The sequence below is a fragment of the Phocoena sinus genome, chromosome 3, assembly GCF_008692025.1.
Source record: "Phocoena sinus isolate mPhoSin1 chromosome 3, mPhoSin1.pri, whole genome shotgun sequence".
Lineage (NCBI taxonomy): Eukaryota > Metazoa > Chordata > Mammalia > Artiodactyla > Phocoenidae > Phocoena > Phocoena sinus.
In genome coordinates, this window is record NC_045765.1 from 4,419,307 (window position 1) to 4,435,057 (window position 15,751).

A 15,751-nucleotide genomic window follows, 5' to 3' on the forward strand; every position below is an offset into this window, starting at 1 on the left:
GTTATGTATTTATTTCTTACGCGATCTTCCACCAATGTAAGATCTATGATGTCAATGCCCTTGTATCTGTTTGCTTTGGCTTTACAATCAGTGCCTGATTCTAAATAAGTGAGTGAATAGGTTAGGGCTTAATAGTGTTCTACACCCTTTGGAATGCTTCTTCTGGGTCCTGTCTGCTCATTCCCTAACCCCTTCACTAACACTTAATTGGGGAACAAGGACCTGAGCCAAGGAATGACCTGGGCAGCCAGGATGACACAGATGCCAAACCTCTGCCTGGAATCCCTGCAACTTGCTGCTGCTGAGCGGTACCTCGCCTACTTCTCTCCCGAGGGTCACTCCCCACAGGCCCCCAGCAGACCAGGGCAGTCGTTACGGCTTCTGATAAGACTATTTCACTACCTAGTTCCAAGACAACAGGATCATTCTTAAATGTTCCTCAGAAGGCTTCTGAACTGTATTACTTTCCTCCTGCTCCTGTGACCAATATATCAGTTGATATATTTAAAAAAATTTTTTTTAATTAACTTTATTTTTTTTTAATTTTTGGTCACGTGGCTTGTGGGATCTTAGTTCCCCAGCCAGGGATCAAACCCACGCCCACGGCAGTGAAAGCGATGGAGTCCTAACCACTGGACCGCCATGGAAGTCCCCAGTTGATTCATTTTTAAGCCACTGTCCTGTTCCAATTCTCAAACTATATACTTTAGATGGTAGACGATACACGGAGACCAACTCTTCACTTACTGTTAAGGGAATAAACCTCATCATGCCAGCTTCAAGTTTTGTATTGGCTAAAAGATAGTTTGTTCAAGAGAAGTTGGAAGCACAGCAGGGACATGCAGACTGTAGCTTTTACATACCTTCTCTGAGCAGCGTTCTACAAGCTGTCTACTCTGCCTGCCATCCACTCTCAACCAGGAAACAAGGCTTACTACCCACCACTGGCTGGGTCCCCCACCTTGGAGTTTTGGTTCTTATTTGTTTTCCCCCAACCAGAAACAAGAACCAATACAATTAACAGCGAGTATGAAGTTTCTAAACTCTTAAATTTATTATATTTTAATGCCAAATCAAGGCACAATGACAGAAGGTCAAAGGGAGTGTACCTTTCCATATTTGCTGAAAAGGTTCTTCAGATCTGTCGCTCGAGTTGTGGAAGACAGTCCACTGACCCACAGATTCCTTCCAGAACTACTGCTGATTCGACCTGAAGCAGGAGGGAGATGATTATGCTTTACCTCAAGGCATAACAGTAAGCTCGACCACTCCTCCTAAGATGTAGCCCTCTCTTAAACCCTGATTAAATCCAGTCTCGACTCCTCTGAGTCAAGAATTTAATTACCGCCAACAAACTGGACAGAAGACGAAAAATCTGGATCACAGAAACTGAGTTTTCTTACTCGAGGAATCATCACGTCTTGTCAGTTACAAACTGAAATGGCTTCAATGATCAGCTCTCAACCAAGACAGCATTTTCTAAAATTCTATTATTCCATAGGTGGACCTGTCCTGTAATAGGACTTTCACTATTCCATTAGCAATAATCACAACAAAGGCATAAAATACAGAAGCTCATCAACATTTAAAACTAGTCTCTCAAGATACCATTAGATTATTAATTCCAGTAATCCATAATAAAACCAACTACTGTATCCAAATTGTGGATACTTGCAGGCCCCTCCCTCCCAAAATAAGGGATCCGTAGATGGCTCCCTGCCATGTAAATTAAATCATACCTTTTTCATCTTTAATGATTGGCTTTATATCTTTTTCTTCCTTAAAAGAGCTAGAGACAAAAGTTAATGTTACTCGTACAGGAATAAAATGAAAGACAACTAAATCAAAGTATGATATGTGCTAAAACTGAATACCTACCAGAAAATTAGTCTGAAATAAAATTTTAACAGCACCTTTACAAGCTTATATTGGAAATCTGACCCCCCAAATACAATGGCAGATTCTTAAAAGTCAATTCGATTTAGCTGAAGATAACACTTAACAATTTAAGAGCACAACCAGAGTAGGTTGAGAAAAACAAAAGGAATTGAAATCACCCATTAAAAATACACAAAGAGAAATAAAACTTTAGAAGTAAACTACAATTGCATCAGTCTGGCTGGCCAATTGCAGAAACAACAGCTTATGTGTGTCATTAAACGACCAATGAAAAGGGGATAGCGTCTGGTCTAAAACTGAGAAAAAACAAACCTCATTTTCTGATCAGCGCCCTCACTGGCTGAGGACTCTTTAGGAGCCGGAGGGACTTCATTACAAGCTTCAAAAGCAAACTTCTTCACGTCTTCTTTGCTATCCCTGGGGTCTGGGCTTGAGGCTTCCGGGGGCGCTTCCGAGGCCTCCTCGCTACAGGCTTCCGTGTGCTCTGAGGCTTTACTACTCTGCTCAACTGGCTTCTCTAGCCCTACAGGCTCACAGTCCGTCCTCTCGCCATCGCCTGTCTGCTCCACGGGCTCCCTTTTCACTACCGCTAACAGGGTGTCTGCCTTGCTCGACTGAGCTTGTGCTGTTGACTCGCTGGCCAAATCTAAATCACCCTCCTCCGGATGGGCGCTGTCAAAAAGGTCCTCTTCCTCCGCAAGCTTTCTGTCTGGCCCCACGCTACTTGTTTCCTGTGCAAATGGCTGCTCCAGCTCGGAACCTTCTTCTTTTACTGGCTCAGATTTACAAGTTTCCCCCAAAATGTCGAGTATTTTCTCATTTTCTACGGATTTAACAGGAATAGAATGGCACAAGGTTTAATTACCAGGGAAATAAAGCAATCACAAATGTGGAACTGGCACGGCTGCCACACTAACACGAAGAGAACTGCTAGCTACACAGAGATTGGAAAACCCGCGGGTACACAAAGTTACACTGGTTACACTACCTGCGCTCCAACCGCCTGCGAGAGCAAGCCTCTATGCTACATGGAAGAGAAAAGGCCCCACAGGTTTAAACACCTACAACCGTGTGGCTGCTTCTCGACAGTCTTCATGCTTCTGTTCAAGTCTGGGTCTTCGACTTATTTTTCCAATGTCCAAGGTGTTCAATCGAACGCAATCACCATTCAAGGACAGCTCAATTTCCAAATTTCTTTGAAATTCTTTGAACGGAACAGTCCAACAGGAAAACCAGAAACTTCCGCCGGCAGGAGATAAACGCAGTCCAGAAGGGGAACAACACGTTGGAAATTTTCATGAAGAAAATTGTTTCCTCTTCTGGAATCCAGTCACTTCTCAGGCTATAAGTGCCCTGACCACCGCTTTATCCTGCCTTAACTGCATTAATCAAAATGACTGCAGCAAATATCACAAGATCTGTTTCATGTGTAGAAACACATGGAAGAATCATGGGGTTGGGGGGAATTACTTAAATGCCACTGTACGTGGTTAGAGAGATGAAAGTAATCACTACATCTCACCAAATGTATTTGACCTCCAGAAACCAGAACGGTACTTCCACAGATCTGGTGATATGAATGGGTTTCCAATCTCTGATCCTTGTACGATCTGGATTGTCCACCATTAAAATAATTTACGACACCATAAACAACTTAAAATATATAGATAGCTTAAAAAATACAGTGGGAAAACTTTCAAACCATAACTGTTGTGTCTCTCTTATCAGTACCTGGCTCCAATAGAGGTTCTTCAATATCCTATTGAAAAGGAAAGACAAAGAAAATCCACAAAGCACTTTAAAAATCGGACAGATTCCCCTAGCAGATACAACTTTCAATCAAGTATGAATAAATGCTTGTTCCAAACAAGTTTCTCCACTCAAAACAAAGTATTCCATTCTACAATAATTCAATGACAAGTTCACTGTGTTGGTTTCTCCCCAGCAAAAGCAGACAGTAGCAATAATATTAGCCCGTCCTATTCCCCCCTTGGAGTTGGGCTCTGCAGCTGGCAACGACTCCCACGGTCCAGGCAGAGGTCACACACATGGCTGCTGCTTTACACATCACACCGGATTTGAAAAAAATGTATTTCTCCCAACGCAGAACTGTGTCAACAAAAGACTTTCTCCACCCTGCTGAACACCTCTCCCTAACTCCCCCTGGACGGAAGACAAAGGCTCCTGGACTCTGGCAGTCAGACCCACCTGTCTCTGCAGCCCCACCCCCGCCCTGCGTTCTCCATCCCTACATCGCACCAGCCCCTCCTGCCCCAGAGTCTTCTTCCCCTTCACCTGGCTACCTCGACTGGCCTGTCAGACCTCAATTTGAACACAAAGGACTTCCTCTGGGAAGCCCTCTCATGGTTTTGTAACTCAATCACCCAAACTTCTACTTTCTAGTTACACTCACTGGTCATAAACACCACGCCCACTAGGCTGCAAACCCTGACACTGACAATTTGGCTCAACCTCTTATCCCCAGCACCCAGCTCAGGACCGATGCTCAATGAATTGTTCACACACCCACACCCACACTCTTTTCCACTATGGAAAATTAACCACTCATGTCAGCTTTCCAGCCACAGAACCGGGTAGTAACCTACCGGAGGCACTTTGAAGTCCAATGATGAAGCATCCAAAGTGTTCTCGAAGCCCTCCCCATCTACCTGAAAGACAAAATGCAAGACTACTTTGTGGAGACAGAATTATGAATGCCAAGGCCTACACCTCACCAGTTTCCAGGCCACCTACACATCTATTTCCTGCACAATGCCTACCGCCATCTGCAAGCCCACTGCTGAATCACAGCAGCCCCCCTTACCCACAAGGGATATGCTCCCAAAGCCCCAATGGATGTCTAAAACTTCAGCCAGCACCAGACCCCACATACACTGTGTTTTTTCCTACACTGGCAGGCAGGTAACGTATATAGCGTGGATAACCGGACAAAGGGATAATTCCCGTCCCGGCAGGATGGCGCAAGGTTTCACATGCTACTCAGAACGGTATGCGATTAAAAACTTAGGAATTGTTTATTTCATTTAATGTTTTTAGACCTGGTTGACTGTGGGTAACTGAAACCTCAGAAAGCAAATCCATGGGTAAGGGGGGGGGGGGGCGGCGGGGCTACAGTATTCAGTTTATCACCTGCCTCCCGGCCCTCAGGCCCACTCCAGGACTAGGTGGCACCAGCAACTCTGACAGAGGCTCACAGAGGGCTGGCGCTCTGTCCACACTGGCCAAATGAATGAACGAGCAAATTCATTTCCCAGGCAGTTTCCACACACTGGTGGTCAGCATACACCACCCAGCCACAGAATTTCCAAAGCTGAACTCAAAAGGAAAATGAACTTTTGCACTCCTCCGATTTCACTTGGTAGCAATGCTTTTCAAATAACAATAGGGAATTCCCTGGCAGTCCAGTGGTTAGGACTCCACACTTTCAGTGCCAAGGGCATGGGTTTGATCCCTGGTCAGGGAACTAAGATCCCGCAAACCACGCAGCTTGGCCAAAAAAAAAAAAAAGATAAAGTAACAATAACTGGGCACTTTCTTCTAGAGTACTTTGTATAAAACAAACATTTAACTTGACTGTTTTCTCTTTTTATTATCTACTATACAAAAAAATCTGGTATCCTAAAGGTTATTAAGTTAGAAAACCTTTTAACTTTTTAAGTGAAATATAAAAATACTCCTCCCCACGTACTTTTTTCTTTTTCTAGGTTTGGACGTTTCCATTAACCAAGAAGTTAGAAGCCAAGTCCATTCTGTGGAAATAATTCACACACAACAGAATCTCACTGAGAGGACAAATCAAAGCTCACTGCCTAGCCTAGGCTGAGCTGTGGTGATAACGTGAAATTTGTGACTTTTGACCTTTAAGGTTTAAAGTTCAGTCCTACAAGGGCACTTTTTCTTCCAGTTTAAAGCTAGAATGCCTTAAATAAAACCAAACTAAGATGGCTGGGCACGCCAAGGTGGTGAGATTAAACTGGCAATAAGTTCTAGGAAGGCTACGAGAGAGCTCTATGGCAACAGATGACAAGTGAGAAGCTGGGAAAGCGACACCGGCAACAGAATTAAAGCCCTCCCTTATACACAAGAAGTTAATAGTGGATTCCTTTAATTGGAGGGGTTCTTCTGGGGGGACAAATACTTTTCTTCACTGTATTTCACATACAGTGAAGATGTGTATTTCACATCTTTTAATATAACTGTCTAAATTTATACATGGAATACATCTTTAAAATATCAACAGGATTATCTGGATGGCGAGATTATGAACTGTTTTTTTCTTACCTTTCTATAGTTTTTTTTAAACCTTTTTTCTTTTTAAGGAAAATACTTTTTATCAACAGTGTCAACCTTTCATTCTGTAACTTATGCTAAGAAAAGCGTCTCCTACCCAATTATAAAAATATCCTCCAACAATACAGAAAAGTTATTTGTTAATTAACATCTGACCTATGTGGAGTTTAAATGGATATAATTTACCTCAAGGTTTAGACACCGAATTAAGTGTTTGTTTATGGTGACTGGTGATTCAGCTGCGTACTCTGGCTCTGACAAAGAGCACATAAGCAGCGAGGAGCCCCAGGGCTGCAGTGCGCTGTACTGCATCTGCGTTACCTACAGAGTGTCCTGTGAACTGAGCTGGGAGCTCCCTCAGCTGCACAGCCACGTAGTCTTTGCTCTCGCATAGGGACTCGAGAATGCTGTCAGCGCCATCCTCCCCGAAGTCTGGAGCACCGCTATTCTCGACTTCGGTTTCTTCTAACACGCTAACGTCCATCATGTCAATATTCTGCAAACTCTCCAAACTTGCTTCCATGTCCTCCTGTAATGAGGAACGAAAGGTGTCAGCGACCAGGTGGACCAGAATGCGGAGCTCCTGCCGCCATCTCGGCTGTGATGCCACATACCTGCCCGTCTCTGGAATCTTCTTCCAGGCCATTGTCTTCTGTGCCTTCCTCCTCCGTCTTTTGTCCTAGTTACAGAATAATTTTTTAATCAGATAACATTCAGGTTCTGGCCTCATAATTAGTTTATGCAGGATGACACAGCTCAATCTTGGTGAGAACATGTTACAGGGAAGCTAAATGTGCCTGTTCTTCTATCATGTAGTTTTGTCTCAACTGGAACATAAAAATCTAGGATTTCTGTAACACTATCAAAGTATTTTGACTTTGCACAAAATATCCAAAAGCTTCAAAAGATATCAAAACCACTCCAAACTAAGACTAACATCCCTAAAGAAAAATGAGCAAAGGATAAACATAGGCATTTCCCAATGAGTAAATTAAAAAATGTAATGTCCATATAGCACCCAAAGAACTGCAACCTAAGAGAGCGAGCCCAACGACGGACCTGTTGGTTCCCCTTCACTCCACCCACTGTAAGCAGGCCCCCTGCCTTCCGTCATTCTTCAGCCCAGGAACTTTTTTTTGCTCAAGGCAAAAAGGCAAAGGCTACCATAAAGTCAATTTTCACCCTGAGTTCTGTGAACGCAGAGGGACTATTGAGAGTTATGTTAGGTATTCTTAATGGGGCTGGAAGGGAAGGAGAGTGGAAACTTCTAGACTCAGAAAGGAAGTAAAATCTTTGGGCTCCCTATGTAACAACAGCCTTAAAAATATACATACCTTTATCCTGGAATTCCCCTTAGGATGTGCACTAAAATGTCTGACAAGGAACTCAAAACAAAGGTTACTTATCCTATGGAGTGCATACAGACTAAATATCCCAAAGGGAAGCAAATTATGGCATGTTATGCTCAAATGTGGGATGCCAGTATGGGGAGTCAGGGCGGGCATGGGCTGTGATGCGGCAATGTTTGAAGACATTTTGGTGTTATGACTGGCAGTGCTACTAGCATGTAGTGGACAGTGGCCAGGGATGCTGTGCAGCACACGGTAACACACAGGACAGCACCCTACCACAAAGCACTCAATTCAAATTGCCAACAGTGCCGAGTCTGCAAAACCCTGTGGCATACCACACGCTTTGCAACTTGAAAAAGAAAAAATTATGCCTTTAAAGACTATTTAATGATATGGAAAAATGTCCACAAAGTTACCACATAGATCTACTCATTAAAATGCACGTGGATACTTTATACACGCAAGTGTGAAGATGCAGCGGTAGAACATACAAATGGATATGGCTAAGGCAATCCATCAACCGTGCTTAAAACACTGAGCAATAAGAGCTACTTTCATTTTCACTTCTGTAATTTTTTAAAAAGAGAAAATTAAATGCAAGAAACCTCAATCTTCACTTTATTGAAGTTTAGTTGATTTATTGATTTTGCTGTAACAGCAAAGTGATTCAGTTATACATATACCTTCTTTTTCATATTCTTTTCCATTATAGTTTATCACAGGACATTGCATACAGCTCCCTGGGCTATACGGTAGGACCTGTTTGTTGTTCATCCATCCTGTATATAATACACTGCATCTGTTAACCCCAAACTCCCATTCCATCCCTCCCGTAACCTCCCCCGCCCCCCCAACCACAAGACTGTTCTCTCTGTGAGTCTGAAGAAACCTCAAACTTTGATTAAAGATGCCAACTGCAATGTCTACACTTAAGTTATCTCTCGTTTGCCATTATTATCAGTGATTACTCAAAAAATATAGTTTTATTACACATTGGGCACCGTGCTCTTCGCATTATTTAATACTCCCCACAATGCTAGCAGGTTTATTATCTGCATTTGATGCAAGAATTTCGCTCTGCTCCAAAGCTGCGACTCAAAAACTCAGCTGTACCACCTCCCATTATATCTAAACCCTGAATATCCTTTTAAAATACGCTGTTTAAAAATGTTTGATAATTGCACCCAATTTCTAGGCCTCAAATAGTAGCCTGGAGTACCCACAAAGAATGTAAATAGAAGAGAGGCAGCCCAAAAAGCCTCACCAAAAAGCACCCTAAGTGGGAGTGACAATGAGACAAATGCTGGGCAGACAGGCTACACCCAAATCCCAAGGGCCTGCTCTTGGCTGACTAAAAGCTGAAGGGTGGAGGGGAACGGGACAGCAGACAGGCACAGACACCAGAAAATCAAATTTTAACCCCAAACGTAACCTAATTCAAAATTTTAATCTTTCAAAACGCACCCACAGTTTTCAGCAATTTTGCGCATTTAGATGAGCTGGGTAAAGGACCCTTGTTCCTACTTACAATGAAACTTAAAAAGTTCAGCTACTTTTCACTTTTGAAAGGCAGTGGTTACTCATGAATTCCCAGATTTAGTCCAACTTTGTGGCAGACTCTGGAAACCAACTGGTTGATTTCTATTAATCTCAAGGACCTAATTTCAACCAGGCCACCATGAGGACCTAGCACTTCATATAATTAACCATGTGCCCACACGCCTCCAAAGGACACACCAACTCTACAATTTGCAGGAGCTATCCTCTGCCCCAGGACCTCACCCACCTGTTTCTTCCTTGAAGGGGAAGGGACCAGTGCCTTTTAAATCTGAAATCCCAGCAACAGCTACCTGTACTGGTACAAACACTCTCTTTACACCAATGGAAGTAACTATTATCGAGGCTTTTCTGACAAAATGCTAACTCCAAGTAGCTCTGATTTGACTTATGCTTTAACCCAGACATTCAGACGTCTATTTGAAGCACTCAGCTCAGGTTTAGTTTTTCTAATGATTCAAAGATCCCCACAGAAGGCAAGAACGTTTTGATTAGTAGGGCTTGAACCTCACGGTTTTAAATGAGCATCTACACAAAAAAAGTTCTAAACGATTATCAAGTTGTGTCAACTATTCAAAACCAAACTTTCAGATCACTGGTAACTTGATGGCAAAGTACAAAAGGTATTTGTATGTTTCCTGCTACAGACCCATCCCTCACAATCTGTATTTGTTTGGACGGTCAGTGTTTATAGCTGAAATACGGACAGTTTCACAAGCAGTAAACACACACCAATGTTTTAGACTTCAATTCCTTATGTAACCTAACTCAAAAATTTAACCTTTCAAAACACGTGCACAAGATTTAAAGTTAGATGAGTTCTGGAAAAGTTGTTCTGCTAAAACAGCTGTTAAAACATAAACTGAAGTGGTTGAAAATGCTACAAGGTCATTTCGTTTTACTTTCTAAGCAGCTGTCTCCCATTGCCTGAATTGAGCACTTCTTTAGATGAATGGGACACATACAGCTGTGAGAATTTTTGTGCAGCAACCTTCAAGAAAATAAGCCTGTAATATGGGAGTTTCAAATTACACTGTCCTTACCACAATAAAATCTGATAATGAGAGCGACAGCTAATGAGGTTCCGAAGTTTTATGGAAGTAAACCTCCCCAAAATAAGTGCTATCAGCCATAAATAATGGAGCACTGATGTATGTTACACCATGGATAAACCTTAAAAACATTATGCTCAGTGAAAGATACCAGACACAAGAAGCCACATGTTATATGATTCTATTTATATGAAATGTCCAGAATAGGCAAATCCTTAGAGGAAAAAACCTCAATTAGATATTGCCAGGGGGAAGCGGGCGGGGGGGGGGCGGCGGATATGGGAACTGACTGCTAATGGGCATGGGGGATTTCTCTTGGGGTGATGAAAATATTCTAGAATTAGAGAGTGGTGATGGTTGCATAGCCTTGTAAATATACTGAAAAGCACAGCATTATACACTTTAAATAATATGAGAATTTTACAGTATGTGAATTATATCTTGATTAAAAAAAATAATCAGTGTTAAAATGGGCTGGGTGCAAATACTCCAACAATCTATTCTGGACCCCAGAGAAGTTGGGTTCTGTTGCATCTCTGGTTGGTGTCATTTTCCTTGGTTTAAGGCGTAGTTTTTTGAACTAGGAAGGAAGCCAAGCAGGTGCATTTGGTTGCTCAGACCAGTTGGGGCAGCTTCCAGAGAGTGCCTTACTCTAGTTCTTTTTTAATCCCAACGACAAGAACCGTGAGGTTTTCAGTACGTATTTCAATTTTACCTGGCACTTACAAATCTCTTTACTCCTGCCCAGCACCCTGACATCCTTACACGTTAGGTGGTGGAAAAGCAAGCCTAACTGTTAGACGGAGAACAATAAGGGCCGCTCTCCCGACCTGGAGGGCAGGAAGAATGCTAAACCACCAATCCTCTACAGAAGTCCTCTCAAGGCAGAGGCCTCAAGCAGCAACAAGTTCAAGCGGATACCTTTAACGCATTTCTTTGTCGTCCTCTTGCTTGTGGCTTCCAACGCGACGCCAATTTCATCAGGATCTTGACCTTCCTCCTTAACCGCCTATTGGGAAGAGACAAATTTTACAACGTGGCTAAGAGCTGCAGGACAGACACTGTTCTTCCTAGGTAACAACTTCCCGGCGAACAAGCGCAAACCTTTTCGTGCAAAGAGCAACTCTGATTTTGGTTATCTGGGCTGCCAGCCCCAAAGCCACAGGAAGAACCCAGCATCACTCGGTTCTCTCCGCAGAGGCCCCCCCCACCCAAAAGACAAAGAGATGTGTGAGATGGGGCTCCACAGAGTCTGTGACGAGTCCCGAAATGGTCCCTAACCTCCAAACTACCTCCACTTTAAGTCAACGATGTAACACACAAGAGAGGCTGCACTTGGTCTGGCATGGGCAGAGAGGGCTGCGTGCTGTTCCACAGGCCACCTTTGACCTCGGCGGAGGAAGAACACTGAACGAACTGGGTAGAGGGCAGATGGTGGTTCCAGGCGACAGTGCCTTTCGCGTGCTTGGGGACTCGGCGCTCAACTCACAAGGGCCCTACCCTCAAGAGCCTGTTCCCATCAAGGAGATGACACCTCCCCCCAACTCCCGGTACCCAACTCTGTGTTAAGTGCTACGAGGCGAGACAAGAAACAGAGAATGGTGCGACACAGGGAGTCACGGAGGTGGAACAACACTTAGGAAGGGTGGGCAGGGTGGCGACATCTCAGACAGACCCAAAATGACAACAAAGCCCCAGCCAGATGGAGACCTGGGAGACGAGCAGCCAGGTGGAAGGCACGCTAAGAGCAAAGGTCCTGAGGCAAAAACAAGCACAGCCCCCCCCCCTTCCTGGGAAACATCAAAGGCTCTTCAATCATCCGCTCCTCAGGGGACAAAACTGAGGCGCGGGGAGGGGACGGCACTTGTCCAAGGTCACACAGCCCCGGGAAGAGTCCAGGGGCCACCCTGCGGCTAAAACGGGCTTTCAGCGCACCGGAGGCGACCGACGGGAGGGAAAGGGGGAGGCGAAGCACAGCGAGGGGCGGTGACGGGCCAAGGTCACACAGCCGGAGCCCCAGGGGCCTGACAGCTCGGGCCGGGATCTGCCACGAGAGAGGCGGACCGGGGGCGCCCCGCCCGGGGGAGTCATGGTGACAGGCCCGCGCGGGGGCGTGCCTCGGCCTCAGGCGCCACCCCGGGGCCCCGGGCCGCCTCACCTTCTTCAGCCGCTCCATCAGGACGCTCTTGTTGCCGCCCGTGTCCAGGTTCCGCTTCTTCAGCTCCGCCCGCAAATCGATCACCCGCAAGTCACTGAGCCGCCGCGTCCCGACCTCTGAGGCGCCCGAGACGACAGCGGCTGTGCCAGAACCCGAGTCGCCGGACCCTGCCAGAGTCTCCGCCATCCCGGGTTTCCCGTCTCTGCCACCTACTCCACACACCGCCGGCGGCTGTAGCTTCTCTGAGCACAAAATGGCGCCGCCTGAGAGGAAAACGCACTCCCTTCCTCCCGCCCCGTTTTCCGGCCGCGCATGCGCGCCGGCCGGATCACGGCTCTTAGCAGCAAGCGAGCTCGCGCGCCAACCAACCGCACGTGTCCAGCCACAACGCGCAGGCGCCGTAACCGCAGTACGCATGTGTCCAGGCAGTTCGCGGCAGGAGGCCGGCGAGACGACACGCGCCTGCGCATATCCCCCCTCACCACACACACCGCTCACTCCCGCCCAAGGCTCTCACCACGCATGGGCAGACGCGACCGGGAGCGTCGAACCCACGCCAGGTACGCCTGCGCAGAAGCGAGGCGCGCCGGGGCGGCTGGAGCGGTTCCTTCGCAAGCGGCGCCATTTTGTGCTGGGAGCTGAGATAAATCCGGCCCGGTTTTCTGTGAAGTGGGTGGCGGAGCCAGGGTCCCTGGAATGGCGGAGACTCTGTCAGGCCTAGGCGATTCGGGTGTGGCGGGCGCAGCGGCTCTGAGCTCCGCCTCGTCGGAGACCGGGACGCGGCGCCTCAGCGACTTGAGGGTGATCGATCTGCGGGCGGAGCTGAGGAAACGGAACCTGGACTCGAGCGGCAACAAGAGCGTTTTGATGGAGCGGCTTAAAAAGGTAGAGCCGGGGCTCTGGGGGTGGGCAGGAGGTGGGTCGGGGGACCCTCGCGGCCACGACGGGGGCCTTCTGGCGTCGGGGTCCGCCCCCGGCCCCGTTTGCGGCCTGCGCCGGGCCTGGCGCCCCGGGCTTCTCCCGGCTCCTCCCAGGCCCCGGCGGGAGCTTCGAGCCCCGCCGGGCCCAGGTTCAAAGCCCAGCGCCGCATCGGGGCGAGAACAAGAAAAAGAAAATCTCGACGCGAACGGGGGAGGTTGGGGGTGACGGGTACATCGGCCGAGTGCTTGTGTTATCCGCATCAGCTCCTGCTTTTCAAGGGATTTCTTCGGCTGGTTGCATTCCGGCCTCTGAAAGTGGACGCGGAACCCTGAAATCCTCGCTTCCTCCGCCGCGTTAGGGGACTCGGCCAAGGTCACTCGGCCGGGGTGAGGAGGTCGGGATTTGAACCGAGGCCGGTCGATTTTCTGAGCCCGTGTCGGCCGCGGGGGCGTCCTCTGGGAAGAGAGATGCTGCTTGATCCGTTAGGGCCCAGAAGTCTTGAATAGGGGATTAATTTTTAAAGTAATCATATCGAGGGAATACTCAAAGGGCGAGGGGGGAATGGGGAAACGGCTTAGGGATTTGCCAGTACGGGCTTGGGGATTTAGCCTGGAGGGAAAAGTGCTATTTGTAATAACCACCAGAAATGAAACAGACTTGGGGAGGTTCTAAAGGCTCCGTCAGATCTGCATGATCTTGAGTGTGGAAGACATTTAATCCCTTCTGGGCCTATTTCTCCTTGTGTCCAGTAGAAGAAAATAATAGTGTTTTCGCGTTAGGATTAAGTAAAATGGCATGAAACGGGCTTGGTGTGTTGCCCAGCGCATGTAAACACTCGAGGTGCGATCGCTGTCACGTTTCACTTTTTTCTCTGTGCCACCGCTTGGTATTTGCAAACAGGGGGTTTTAACCCCCTACCTCGAGGGTTGTGCGAAAAGCAGGGAGTTAAGTAAGTGTTTGTGCTCTTCTGCTTCCCCTGTGCTTGCCTTGTTCTGGTGGCTTCTTTCTTTTTGCTGCCTAGTGACTCTTGTATGGGGACTTCTCCTGTGTACTCGCTAAGCCTTGTTAACCTATCCCCCACCCCCCCCACCCCACCCCCGAGACAGTGCGGTTTGTCACTCATTCTACCCTCCGGCCTCCCTAACAACAGAGGATCAGAGTTTTACTTATTAATTGCTGTTTAGAGGAAGTAAGGATTATTTCCTATTATCTGGATGAGGAAACTCAGGCTTGAGAGTAGTGAGTTATTTGCTCCGAGTCAGTTGGGCCTTTCTAACTTGAGTCTGTTTTCTTTCACTATGGTTACTAACTTCCTTGACCCAGACGGGGCAGGCGGTTCATCCACTGAGATGTTTACCTGGAGAAGATGCAAGGAGGGTGAGGGTTGGCACCCGGGGACCTGTGATCCATGTTGTTAGTAGCCACAAGGCCTCCTATCAACAAAGTCAAATTGGGGGGCTTTAGCCTTTTTTCCCCCAGATAGTCCACAAGCCTGCAATGCTGATAGGATGGTATTGAACCTTCCCGTCAGGCGGGGGTTGAGACTGGTGTGAACTTCCATCACTAACGTCTCTGAGGGGACAAACCCATCCCTTCTTCCTTCTTTTCAGTTTCTTAGTGATGTGCTCAAAATACATAAATACCATTAGCATATATACCCATCTGCTACCCTGCCCAAGCAAGTCTGGAAGTACTGATGTTCTTCTCTTGTACTTCCGTTATCTAGTTTTTTTTTTTTTTTTAGGAAGGGCAAAGGAGGGAAAGGGGGAGGCAAAACACAAAGTGTAATTTGGCAAGGCCTGTAAGGGTGACTCGTAGCCTACAGTCCCCCCTAGGGATGACCCTGTGAACACTGCACCTAGAGGAGACACACTGAGAGGCAAACTGGTACACCTTCTGTCTGGGGTAGTTTTTGTATTCTCCTGGTGATGTTCCAGAATCTTCTGTCTCCAGGAAGAGAGTGAAAGACTTTATGTTTGTGCTTTCCTTGATGCCAGGGCATAACTCCAATTTTTCCTTCTGGTTCTGGCTTCAGAGAGAAGAGAGAGAGATTTCTTTGTTCCTGGTACAGGTTAGGTGTGGAGCCTCCACGCTGCATTCTGAATTTAGACTTTTCCAAGCTAGGAAACTCCTCATAATCTTTGAGACTTCTGAAGCTGTTTACAAATAAAACAACATTTGAAATGGGTTTAAACAGAGTTTGAGAGTCCAGTAAAAACAGGGTTTTCAGTAAAACCTAAACGTGAAGCCCAGTGTCTATGGATATCAGTATTGACACGCTCAGTCCTGTTTGTTTTGTTGTTGTTCTTTTTTCTCCTGAGTGCCTCCTTGGTGCCTGGCACAGTGCAGAGCATAAGTGGGGGCTGCTCAAGTGAAGGACAGGCTCTTGGGACGGGGAGGCGGGACTTGCCAAGAGATCCTTATAATTCTGTATCCGATGAAGCAGGCCCCCTAGTGGTTGACGGCAAGGCCTCTGGAGTCAGTCAGAGATGATTGTGAAG

The 15,751-nt window shown here is 46.7% G+C and overlaps 2 protein-coding genes across 5 annotated transcripts in view; one reads left to right on the forward strand and one right to left on the reverse strand.

Annotated features, from left to right (window-relative positions):
* The window catches only part of SAFB2 (scaffold attachment factor B2), a 33,448-nt gene extending 20,799 nt beyond the window's left edge, over window positions 1-12,649 (reverse strand). The window contains exons 1-9 of one of the 3 annotated variants that reach the window (XM_032625165.1): window positions 12,330-12,649; window positions 11,093-11,180; window positions 6,825-6,889; window positions 6,536-6,739; window positions 4,506-4,568; window positions 3,631-3,658; window positions 2,212-2,722; window positions 1,740-1,789; window positions 1,110-1,210 (exon numbers count right to left, since the gene is read on the reverse strand). In XM_032625165.1, the coding sequence (XP_032481056.1) occupies window positions 1,110-1,210; window positions 1,740-1,789; window positions 2,212-2,722; window positions 3,631-3,658; window positions 4,506-4,568; window positions 6,536-6,739; window positions 6,825-6,889; window positions 11,093-11,180; window positions 12,330-12,515 (1,296 nt within the window). In that variant the 5' untranslated portion in view covers window positions 12,516-12,649. Of the gene's footprint in view, window positions 1-1,109; window positions 1,211-1,739; window positions 1,790-2,211; window positions 2,723-3,630; window positions 3,659-4,505; window positions 4,569-6,531; window positions 6,740-6,824; window positions 6,890-11,092; window positions 11,181-12,329 lie in introns of all 3 variants that reach the window. The other 2 variants (XM_032625167.1, XM_032625166.1) reach the window with 2 other exon arrangements.
* A 247-nt stretch (window positions 12,650-12,896) lies between these two features.
* SAFB (scaffold attachment factor B) overlaps window positions 12,897-15,751 on the forward strand; it is a 34,483-nt gene continuing 31,628 nt past the window's right edge. For both annotated transcript variants that reach the window (XM_032625170.1, XM_032625171.1), the window contains exon 1: window positions 12,897-13,214. In XM_032625170.1, the coding sequence (XP_032481061.1) occupies window positions 13,026-13,214 (189 nt within the window). In that variant the 5' untranslated portion in view covers window positions 12,897-13,025. The remainder of the gene's footprint in view (window positions 13,215-15,751) is intronic.